This window comes from Maniola hyperantus, chromosome 1, assembly GCF_902806685.2.
Source record: "Maniola hyperantus chromosome 1, iAphHyp1.2, whole genome shotgun sequence".
NCBI lineage: Eukaryota > Metazoa > Arthropoda > Insecta > Lepidoptera > Nymphalidae > Maniola > Maniola hyperantus.
The window spans coordinates 18293978-18306931 of NC_048536.1; the positions used below are offsets into that span (position 1 = coordinate 18293978).

Sequence of the window (12954 nt, forward strand, 5' to 3'; positions counted from 1 at the left end):
CTTATGACAGTCACTTTTTTTGTTAATTTATTTATGTTTTTATATACGTACAATAAATTTTCAAAAATATATTGATTATGCACTGTCATAATTTTAACTTCTCTAAATTTAGTTCTCAGCGACTCTCGTGGTCCCATACTATATATGGCTCGAACAGCCCTTTTCTGCAGCACAAAAATAGAATTTATATCAGCAGCATTACCCCATAATAATTCCGTGGTGCCATCTGAATCAGGGTTTCTACTGAAAACCAGCGCTGTATGTTTTTGTACTTGTGCAAGACAATATGCATTTATGCTGAGTAGGGACCTTTTTTTTTGGGTTGTGCCACACATGACATACTTTATTCCGGCGCTTCTTCTACTTGAGGTTTTTTGACTTTATTACTCAAGTATAAGAGGCGCTGGGATAACCTAACCAGTTGGTAACTGGTAATGTGTGGTACAGCTTTAAAAAATAAACGTTTTTTCTTTTCTTTCTTTTTCTTTTCTAATAATATGCCATATGACATAATGCTGTGAAAGTAACTAAAATATACTAGTCTCGCCGTTTCTATGTCTGTCAACTGGCGAATCTTTTTTACCGCATATGCAGCAGAACTGTCTGTTCGATAAGTTATTTATATGAGAGCCCCATTGAAGTTTCGCATCTAACGTTATTTCCAGAAAAATAGCGGTATCCACTAAATCTTATTTATCATAAAAGTAGCCTATGTCCTTCCCCGGGATGCAAGCTATTTTTGTACCAAATTTCATCAAAATTGGTTAAATGGATGAGCTGTGAAAGCTAGCAGACAGACAGACGGACAGATAGACAGATACACTTTCGCATTTATAATATTAGTATGGATAAAAATAAATAAAATCGGTTTTTGATGTACAAGTAAGGTCCTTTTATATGATATCACACTTGGTTTACTAATCTTACTTGAAAGTTGAAAATACTAACTATTCGTTAATGAACACATTTTTATTTATTTTTCGTGATGTAACCACAAATTCATTGTTTCAGATTTTTCCCCTTACGTGTGTTATAACTGTTATTACCTACCTGCCAAATTTTATCATTCTAGGTCAGTGGGAAGTACCCTACAGGTTTCTTGACAGACACACTGACAGACTGACAGATAGACAGACAGACAGACAACAAACTGATCCTATAAGGGTTCCCTTTTCCTTTTGAGGTACGGAATCCTAATGATCTCTCTTTTTGCACTGCATTTAATCTGAATCCAAGAATTCCCGATCCGAAATAGCCGTAAGCAAGACTGTATCGTCACTTACCACCAGGTGAGATTGTAGTCAAGGGCTAACTTGTATCTGAATAAATAAATAAAAAAGTACTATTTGTACGAAGCGTTGCGTACTTTATTTGTAAGACGGACAGACAACAATCTGATCCTATAAGGGTTCCTTTTTCCTTTTGAGGTACGGAATCCTAATGATCTCTCTTTTTGCACTGCATTTAACCTGAATCCAAGAATTTCCGATCCGAAATAGTCGTAAGCAAGACTGTATCGTCACCTACCACCAGGTGAGATTGCAGTCAAGGGCTAACTTGTATCTGAATCAATATTATTATTATTATTTTATTACTTATAATAAAACTGTAACAGGTGAAATTCTGTACATTGAAGATATTTTGAAATTTTTTTTTCGAGGGCACTCTATAATCGATACTGAACCCAAAACTGGAATTTTTTTCATTTTTGTCTGTCTGTCTGTCTGTCTATCTGTATCACGGCCGCGCATCACGCTGAAACTACTGAATGGATTCCAATGAAACTTGGTACGATTTGACGTCATACTATGAGGATATATATAGGATATAGGATACTTTTTATCCCGAAATTCAGCATGGTTCCCTTAGGAGAGGGGTTGAAAGTTAAAATGTATACTGAGCTGTAATTCATTAACGCGTAGTCCGATTTCATTCATTCTTTTTTGTTAGAAACCATACATGTTAAAACTTCAAGTGCCAACTTCTCAACCATCATCATAATAATCACGGGTAGCTTTTGTACTTTTGGATTTCAATCAGCTGTTTTAGGAATAGTTGATGTTGAATTGATATTAAAGGTACGCTTAGAATAAACTATCTCTGGTTTAGGTACCAAGCAACGACTTCATAATTCAACTCGATATCCCAACTCTTCAACCCTGATGATGCAGGGTATTGCACTCCTAAGCCACTGTTGATTGTGAGATAATATTGTAGATGCCAAACATATATACCATTATTGAACTTTAAGTTCCAACTCTTCAATACTGATGCTGCAGGGTACTGCACTCCTATTCTATGGGTTTTAGGAACTGTTGTTGGTGAATTAATATTGTACCATTTACTATTGTACCAAACCACGACTACATGGTTGAACTCCGTTCACAAAAATCCACGCACTCCATCGAAATCCTGTTCTATTCCAAACTTATTCGCCAGCGTGACAGGAGTGGAGAAGGCGGATAGGGACGTGTGAGGGGTGCAACGGATCAACGTGATTTTTTCCATCATCATCAGCCTGCGGTCGTCCACTGTTGGACATAAGCTTTCCCTAAAGAGCGCCACCACACCCGGTCCTCAGCCTTCCTCACCTAGCCACTTCCCGCCAGCCTCTGTATATCGTCGGTCCATCGTGCTGGAAGGCGTCCCACACTACGCTTACTTATACCTACGCGGTCTCCACTCAAGAACTTTCCGGCTCCAACGGCCATCACCTCTACGACAGGCATGACCTGCCTTCTTTTATCCCAGAAAATAAAAGAGTTCCCACGGGCTTTTGAAAACCTACATCCACGCGGACGAAGTCGCGGGCGTCAGCTAGTAAATAAATAAAAAAGTACTATTTGTACGAAGCGTTGCGTACTTTATTTGTAAGACGGACAGACAGATAGACGGACAGACAGACAGACGGACAGACAGACAGACGGACAGACCGACAGACGAACAGACGGACAGACGGACGGGCAGACGGACCGATGGACGGACCGACAGACGCATGGACGGACGGACGGACTGACGGACGTACGGACGGACGGACGGACGGACGGACGGACGGACAGACGGACGGACGGACAGACGGACCGACAGACAGACAGACAGAGGGTTCCGTTTTTTCCTTCTGAGGTACGGAACCCTAAAAATACAAAGAAATACCACCAGGTAGGTACCTACCTACCTATATTATTATACATATACAGGTACCTTTTAGGGTTCCGTACTTTATAAGGAAAAAAGGGACCCTTAGGATCACTTCGTTGTCTGTCTGTCTGTCCGTCTCTCCGTCTGTGTCGTATCTGTCACACAAACCTATAGGATACTTCCCGTTGACCCAGAATCATGAAATTTAGTAGGTACGTAGGTCTTAGAGCACAAGTAAAGGAATAAATCCGAAACCATAGATTTGTGATTACAACTTACAAAAAAAATTAAAGTGTGTTAATGAAAAAATAATTAGTATTTTCAATTTTCAATGTATAATAAGTATACCAAGTGGGGTATTATATGAAATGGCTTTACTGTATTGTGTGTATTCTAAAACACATTTTTATTTATTTTTATGCATAATAGTTTTTGATTTATGGAGCAAAATGTCAAAAAAATACCTGAGTACGGAACCCTTGGTGCGCGAGCAACTCGCACTTGGCCGGTTTTTTAAAATTAGATAAAATAAATAACTAAACAAAGTTACTTACCTATTGTACTAGGACCACACGAGTAGATATCCCTACTAGGACCTCAACAACAAAGTCAGGTCAATAAACCAATGAATAAAATTGGTGTCCAAATTTCAAATTCCAGAGGTCAATGTACAAAATGCAATAAGTATTTGAAGGACTTATTGACTCTGCTCTGCTCAATCTTCTACACATTTGCATAGCCACTGAATAAAATTAATTTTATAAAATCATTACGACTTTTGTTTTTGAAAACATATTAATAACAACAGTTGTCGTCATAGAAACCACAATATTACACGCGCAGCCGCGCGCCGCTGGGCTGGCCCTTCCCTCCGCCACCCGCGCGGTGTCTAATGTTTTGGGGTGAGAAGCATGATGATTTTAGCCGAAATCTAGCGCTTGAAAAGGGTTGAACAGTAGTTTGGGAAAAGTATTTTTGAGAAAAAACTACTGAATTTAGGTTTGCAAAGTAAAGTTATTTCAACTAATGAATAAATAAACTATGTCTAATGATAATTTTTTTTAGAATTTTCCTATTCCTAATCTTATTTATTTACGCCCAAAGTTGACATAAATTTAGTGTTAAAATAGGAATCTTTTGAGGCTCGTAACTTTTAAATCAATATTTTTTTCAATGTTTTAGATATCATTGAACCTAGATAATGACGAGATAAATCGATATAATTCTTAGTTTTGTGCGTACAATATCGAATATTGTTGTATTTTCCCTCCTACGTTTGTATGAAGAAAGCACCGAACTGAGCTGCCTTAAGGTAGAGTATAGAGGGTGTAATGAACTCGCTGTATTTCCTTTTTGAAATTTAGTACGGGAGACGACTTGGCAGGGCTTCTAGTCTGGGTAGAAGATAAGGATTTTGGACTGTGCCCGAAGTAACTTATCGTAAAGTTGCGTAAGTTGGCCACTCGGAGTCAATGCCGCGTCGTAGGCGGGGCATTGACCCGAGTTTAGCACGCTATACATTGCGGGTTTGACTAATAAACTAATACTAAGTAAGTAGGTAAATCACTAAAACTACAAAATCAGGCAAATCGTTATTGGTACCTACATATGAATTGCGTTTAGGTAATATAACAATAACGCTAAGTTTTTCAAGCGTTTTGGTTACAATCTGTATTAAAATTGGAGGTGAAAACTGATGCCTAAAGGGCATTATAAATCCTAGCGGTTCAAACTAGAACCGAGGTGGCAAATCGCTTCGTTCGTGTCAGTGGAATTTTGACTACGTACGGGAGCAGACCTTGGCGACCCCTTGCGGTGATAGTAGAAAGGTGAAGGAGGAACCAAGTCAAACAATTCTTGGGTACACTCTCCGAAAGTTTTTTTTAAAATTCAGATTAGCCCTTGACTGCAATCTCACCTGATGGTAAGTGATGATGCAGTCTAAGATGATAGCGGGCTAACCTGGAAGGGATATGGCAGTTTTTATTAAACCCGTAACCCTTTGGTTTCTACACGGCATCGTACCGGAACGCTAAATCGCTTGGCGACACGGCTTTGCCGGTAGGGTGGTAACTAGCCACGGCCGATGCCTCCCACCAGACCAGACCAGAAATTTAGAAATTATAAAATTCCAAACCCCTGCCAGGAATCGAACCCAGGACCTCCCACTAATAAGACCACAGCGCTCACCACTGCGCCAGGGAGGTCGTCAAGTCGCCGGCCTCTTGCAGTGCGGTGGTAAAAAGCTGAAAGAAAGAAAGAACGAAAAGACGTTTATTTAAAAAAACTGTGCCACACATCACATCTTATAACTAAGAGCTGGTTATTCCGGCGCTTCTTGCACCTGAGCATAAGCCCAACGTGCTTCAAGCTAAAGTAGCGCCGGAACAAACTGTCATGTGTGGCACAACACGAAAAAGGCTCCCAGCTCAGCATTATGCTGTATGCCTTGTTGCACAAGAACATATAGCGCCAATTTTCAGCTGGTACCCTGAACCGAGTGACGCCACGGAATCATGAACTAACAATAACTTATAACAATTTTTTTTTTTTTTTTAATAGATAAAGCGAGCAAACGAGCAGGCGGGTCACCTGATGTTAAGTGATTACCGCCGCCCATGAACATTTGCAGCAATAGAGGAGCCGCCGATGCGTTGCCGGCCTTTTAGGAATTTGTTGGTCCGCCCCTTGTGACGTTGTAAATTTTGAACTACTAATTAGCGTTTCGCTTTTAATAAAAATTTATTTTGTTCAAAGTATGTTGGTGCCACCTAGCATCAAGGTGCAGAACTACGCGTGGGTCGATGTTCAGAGTTCATTCGAGCCACAATAGATGGCGTTTGCTTCGTTGTCAATTGTCGTAAAAATAAAACAAAATAATTAAATAAAACCATAATATCATTTGTTTATTGTTAAGTCATTAACAAAACGGTTCTTATAATATATCCTTAGGTTCCGCAAATATTCAAAAATGAATTGGCTTCATGATCAAACTAACTGAGAGCGGCGACACTCGGGTTGCGTCTGGCAACACCGATTGATGAGATTTAGAATTTTTCCTGGAGTCAACATAACTGATGTCGTGTGTTTATACGCAGAGCAAGTATCACAATTCTTAACGTACTCAACCACGTCCTTATACATACCACGCCAAAAATATCTGAGGGATAATCTGCGATGAGTTTTGAACACACCAAAATGACCTGCAGTTGCATCTGCATGGTTTTGTTGCATAATTCTAAGGATGTCGTTCTTGTGGACTACCTCTTTCCAGTCGAACTCACTGAGAAGCTGGTATTTACATTTACTGTAACGATATAGTTTATCGTTCAAAATACAAAAATTCGGAAAATTTGCTGGATTGATTTTACAGCCATTAAATGTTTTGTCATACCAGTCATCTACCAAAACTTGTTGACTAGAGTTATCATTACGATCCCCAACTACATCTACGTGTATGAGTCTCGACAAGGTATCCGGAACTACATTATCACAACCCTTCCTATGTTCTATAACAAAATTATACTGTGATAATCTACAACCCCATCTGGCGAGTCGTCCTGAGGGATTTTCTAAATTTAAGAACCACTTTAGGGATGCATGGTCTGTGATAATTGTGACTGGCTTGGAACCAAAATAAGCCTGAAATTTCTCCACTGCAAAAATCACAGCTAGAGCCTCGCGTTCCGTCGCGCTGTAATTCCTTTCGTTTTTATTTAGGCTCCTACTGACATACGCAATGGGATGATCGCAACCATCGGTTTCTTGCGTTAGCATACCGCCAACACCATATGCAGAAGCATCACAATGTATTTTGAATGGTTTTTCAAAATTCGGTACCGCAAGAACAGGTGCGGTTACCAACGCATTCTTCAATGTATTAAATGCTACCTCTGCCTGTTCGCTCCACTCAAATTTAGGTGCGTTCTTTCCTTTACTCGTTAGTTTATTGAGTGGTGCAGCGATGGTTGAAAAATTCCTAATAAAGCGCCTGTACCAAGAACAAGTGCCTAGGAAAATCTTTACCTCCTGTGCAGTTTTTGGGGTCGGAAAGTTCAAAACTGCGGCAACTTTTCCAGGATCTGTGCGTAAACCAAATTCATCCACTATATACCCTAATATTTCAAAGAGTTTCGAAAAAAAATTACATTTATCAAAATTTATGGATAGTTGAGCCATTTTTAGTTTATCCAGAACTCTGTTTAATAAAATTAAATGGGTTTCAAAATCAGCAGAACAAATAACAATATCATCTATATAACAAAATACTATTCCATTTTCAATATCACTACAAAAATTTTGATTAAATAACTGGTCCATTAACCTCTGCTGTCGTGCTGGTGCACCGCATAGGCCAAACGGCATGACTTTAAATTTGAATAACCCTCTACCAGGAACTGTAAAACTGGTTTTTTTCCTGAGAGTCGTCAGCTAACGGAATTTGCCAGAAACTTGAACTTAAATCAATCGATGATAAAAACCTTGCCTCTTTCAAGCTATCTAGAATTTGTGGAATGTACGGTATTGAGTATGAATCCCCCTTTGTCACTGAATTTAATTTCCTGCAATCTAGGCAAAATCTCCAGTCTCCATTTGCCTTTTTCACTAAAATTGCTGGGTTATTCCAAGGGCTTTCACTCGGAGTAACTACGTCCATTTCCAGCATCCTATCTAACTCTTTACTTAAAGCTTCCTTCTTTTCGGGAGAAAGTGGATATTGTTTTATTTTTATTGGCAAGGCATCACCGGTGTCAATAACATGTTCAATTAATTTTGTTCTACCCAATCCAATTTTCGTTGAAGAAATATCTAAAAATTTATTTACTACAGACTGGGCTAATTCTTTCTGTTGAGATGATAAGTTTTCAAAAGAAGTGATGGTATGAATTTGTTCATTATCAGTCGCACAAATATTGTAAAATTGAGAAGGTGCCTTAATTAATTCTAAATTATCAAAAATGCCAGGGGCTAACTGAAATGTTTTCCAAAAGTCACAGCCAAAAATAACATCCGCTATTATAGAGGGTACTACAAAAAATTTTATTATGTGAGTTACGGAATTATAAGTAATCGGAATAAACATATAACCCATGCAATCAAGTTTGTCTCCATTTGCCACTGAAAATGTGGTATCAATACTGCTATGCAATTTATAACCGAATCTCAAAAAAACCTTGTGCGCCTGGTTACCCAAAATTGACGCGCAAGCACCGGAATCTAGTAAACCTGTAATCTCAAAATCGTCAACAAAAACCTTTAAATGTGGCCTAAAGTCTCGTTTATCCACTGAATACAGAACTGTGTCAGGTAAAAGGGATGTTTTGTTGTTAATGACCAAGTTATTTACTTGTGTCTCTGCACAGTTCTTACTAATTAGTTTTTTGAATTTTTGTCCGGAGCGGGTTTACTAATCGCCTTTTTACTACAACTTGGACATGTCTTTACTGTAAAGTTCTGACGTCCACACGAAAAACATCTAATAAATTTCGGAACTGTCCTGCAAAATTTAAAGGAATGGTTACCCTTGCCGCACTTGTAACATAGTTGTTTATTTGTTTTCGTAAAATTAGTGCCTTTACTTGTATCAACCTTAGGTGCAGGTGTGACTGAAAGTGTGTTTATCTGTTTTGTCACTTGTTTGTAAGCAAACTCTGAACTTAAAGTTGCCTTACTGTTAGTAGGCTCAGAAAATAAGGCGGAACGCTGCCTCGCAGCCTCTAGTTTGCGACACTTTTCCTTCAACATTGCGACAGACTTAATGTCAACAAGAGCTAATTGTTCTGAGTAAAAAGGGCGAATATTATGTAATAAAATTTGTAACTTTTGTTCTTCGGAAAGTGGTGTTGACAACCTTGAAAACATGCAAAACATTATAGCGAAATAGATAGACACAGGTTCTTCAGAGCCTTGTGTTCTTGCTCGAATTTCACCTAGCAACCTGTAGTCATAATCTACTGCATCAAATTCCTCTAAAAATAAAGTTTTCAATTCTGACCAAGACGAAACTTGACATTTGTTGCCTCTGTACCATAACAATGCTCGGCCTGTAAAAAGATGAAATGCAGAAACAAATAATTTTCCATCTGAAACGCCATAAGATCTTTTATATTCCTCAACGCGTTCGATGAAACTGCGCGGATCACCCTGTCCGTTGAAATGTAACTTCCACTTGGCAACATTTTTATCACCAGTGCAGTCAACGGCGGTACTCTCGGAATCCAGTGATTCGTCGTGAGACGACTCATTGTCAGCATCTAATCTGGAAATCAAACTCTGCAACTTTGTATGTAATTCACTCTTCCTACTTATTAAGCTGAGTTCGGAACACTGTATTCTCAAAATTCTAAAGTACAAATGTGAAGCTAAAGCTTTAGACCTACAGAGGGCATGTCTATCTTTAGTGTCAGAACACTTTTTTAATAAATCTTCTAAGTCTTGAAGTTTTTTAGTAATAACCCCTAACTCACTTTCAGAAGAGAAATCTGTCTCTAAAATTGATTCAGAAGGAATTTCCTGAATTAATTGTTTTAACTGTTTCTTTAAACCTAGCACTGTAGGTGCTGGAGTTTCGGAACGAATGGATACCTCATAACACAATTCGTCCTTCAAAAGTGAATGAAACTGGGCAAAAGTCTGTTCCATTGTGTTAAGTCAAAACACATTTAACAAAATATCGAGCTTGTGTAACTGTCTATGTTTAGCCTTATACAAATTGGTTAAACACAAACACAAAAGAAGTTATTTAAACTATTAAATATACACAAGCAAAATACACAACAAAAACAATATTCTTAAGTCTATCCTAACCTATTTTATCAATTATGTTCCTATTCCAAAATATTGTTAATAATACAAGCACATATTATTACTATAGTAAACAAAATATAACAAAATAAACTTCCCAAAATTGAATAAATGATTGTAAGGTGCAGTATCACCTTTATGAGTACACAGTGTGTTACAACCTTTACAATTACAAAAGTAAACAGGCAACAAAGTTGCAATGAACTCTGAATAGCATATTATCTTTAAAAAAAAACAAAGAGATTGTGCAATGGTTTGATGACTGTTACTTTACACTTTTAACACATAACCTAAAATACAACAAAATCTGTTTCTAAATGTCACTTTAAACTACCAGCATTCAATTAAACTTAACATGTTTTGTGTGTGAAGTAGCTTTTATCATAACCTTAACACAGCTCTAAACAAAATTTCAACAAAATAATGAAGTATCAAGTCACTGAAAAAAAATTGTTCATAACTTCATACTTGAACTTAATGTAATCTCTGAATATAGTTTATATATTTAGTTTCACAAGTTGTAACTCTTAGTATTTATAAATGTATGTGTGTAACTAGTTAACAGCACATAGCGTTTCAAAACTTTAATTATACTAAGTTACCGGAATTTTCAAACATAAGATGTACTTACTATTGAAAGCAATACCCAACAACAACTCAGTTAAGCAATGTTTATTACTAAACTGAAGGCAAACATTCACTTATACACCTCCAAGGTAAGTCAAATAACATAATTGAACGGCATAAACACCATTTATAATGTGTTAATTAAATAAGAAAAAACCACTGTTGGACTATACTCAGAAAATTACTTAAACTATCAAACAAAATTTCTAACTATTAGTTATTATTTAGTTAGTTAACCATAAAAAACAGCTTAGTGCTCTTTGCAATGTGTCACTACTTAGAAAATTGTACAATCAGCGGAGTACATTTCATAAAATTTACAAAATTTCTCAAAATATACAGAAATAACTATATAAAAAAACGTTCGGGCGCCATTTGTAAGGGTGGTAAATTGGACGGAATAGAAATATACCCGGATACGGAATAATCTACCACCTTACAAAGATTAGAGGAAAAAAAAAATAATTTTAATTTACTTTACTTGATCTATCTACCTAGTAAAGAATAGAAGCTAGCCGTCGACTCCCTTGTAATGCATATGAGGTGTTATAAATGAAATTTGCTAGATGTTAGGCAAAATTGTTTTTAATGTAACTTTTACCGGGGTCGCTTAATACAGAATGATGGCTAATAATGCTTAGTTATTCTAGCTTAATGCCAAGACTTAATTTAGATACATTAGAATGACTTAGGTAGATAGTACATAAGATCTATGTTTTAAATTTAAGATGCCATTTGCATGGAATAGACAATGACACAGTAAAATTCATAAAATTGTTTCAAAATAAAAGCTCAGTAGTAAAGACAGGGTTCTTACTGTACACATACACTAAGAAGGTTCACTAAACTGTTGCAGGATACAAACATTTTGCTTACTTGTAGGTGCGAAGACTGCAAGGTAGCTGGACGGCATCGGCCAAGATCCAAAACTCAATTTATTTGATTCTTCACAACCGAAATGTTTCATTACAAAGATTTTCACCAAGTCTTATCCATAGCAATTAAGTTGTCAACGTGAATGTGCAAAAGAAATAAATACGAAAACCGAAAACGCAAACGGAAAACTAAAACGGAAAACTGAAGCTAAACGTAAAACGTAAACGTAAATCGTAAATACGAAAACCCTGTAACAAAGAAAAACAAGATTATAATTTGTGCTGTGTGAAAATTTCGACACGTGGAATTTTCCCGATCAAACACAACTCACCTATTGAACTCCTGGCCACCAATGGTTTTCAGAAGTCCACCCACAACCCATTATCCTCATTTATTTGGGAAGATAAAATAACTGGAACTGGAATGAAATCATAAAATTAGGATTTTCTCTAACCAAACCGCCATTTTGTCGAATCCACATTACTTGATTTTTCACTCACCATAACTGATGAAACATGGAAATACGTTAGGATGACTACATTTAGAACTATTGTATTTTTCCAGGCGAAGCCATGGGCGAAAAAGAGTGAGATTTTCCTGGAACGAAAAAAATTCGTCTTCACATGTTGACTCCAGGAAAAATTCTAAATCTCATCAATCGGTGTTGCCAGACGCAACCCGAGTGTCGCCGCTCTCAGTTAGTTTGATCATGAAGCCAATTCATTTTTGAATATTTGCGGAACCTAAGGATATATTATAAGAACCGTTTTGTTAATGACTTAACAATAAACAAATGATATTATGGTTTTATTTAATTATTTTGTTTTATTTTTACGACAATTGACAACGAAGCAAACGCCATCTATTGTGGCTCGAATGAACTCTGAACATCGACCCACGCGTAGTTCTGCACCTTGATGCTAGGTGGCACCAACATACTTTGAACAAAATAAATTTTTATTAAAAGCGAAACGCTAATTAGTAGTTCAAAATTTACAACGTCACACCCTTGAATAACCCCATGTTATAATCTAGTTTGAACACCGCCGATGGGAGTTGGTTCCACAGTTTGCACGTGCGTATTCTACAATACTAATCATACTACCTATGTTAATTTATAATTATTTATATTTACATTTGTCATTGTTATCCCAGTTATTTAGCACCATACATATTTCAATAATTACCTAATGATGATGTTGATGGTCGTACTCTTTTGTTGCAGTGGTAGAAGATGCGCCGGTGGCGACACCACCGCGCGGCGGCGTGCACGTGATACTCGGCCGCAGCATGGCGCAGCATGTGCCGCTGTTCTTGCTGCTGTGCCTCGTGCGCTGCGACACCAAGACCGTGCTGCAGGACAAGCTGGGTGAGTGGCCTTATACACCAGCAGCTTAGTCTATCTAGTGAAAGCGAATAGTGGGAAAGAGTGCTAAAACGATTTATTTTTCCAACAACCTTATTTCTATAGCTATTAGATCTGTTTTACACTACCAATTGAGGCCGATT

The 12954-nt window shown here is 37.4% G+C and overlaps 1 protein-coding gene and 1 long non-coding RNA gene across 3 annotated transcripts in view; one reads left to right on the forward strand and one right to left on the reverse strand.

The window, feature by feature from the left end:
• Positions 1 to 12954, forward strand: part of side-II (sidestep II) — a 667447-nt gene that overhangs the window by 252709 nt on the left and 401784 nt on the right. For both annotated transcript variants that reach the window (XM_069499951.1, XM_034972675.2), the window contains exon 2: positions 12671 to 12814. In XM_069499951.1, the coding sequence (XP_069356052.1) occupies positions 12736 to 12814 (79 nt within the window). In that variant the 5' untranslated portion in view covers positions 12671 to 12735. The remainder of the gene's footprint in view (positions 1 to 12670; positions 12815 to 12954) is intronic.
• The window catches only part of LOC138402698 (uncharacterized), a 461836-nt gene that overhangs the window by 131496 nt on the left and 317386 nt on the right, over positions 1 to 12954 (reverse strand). The window lies entirely within an intron of this gene.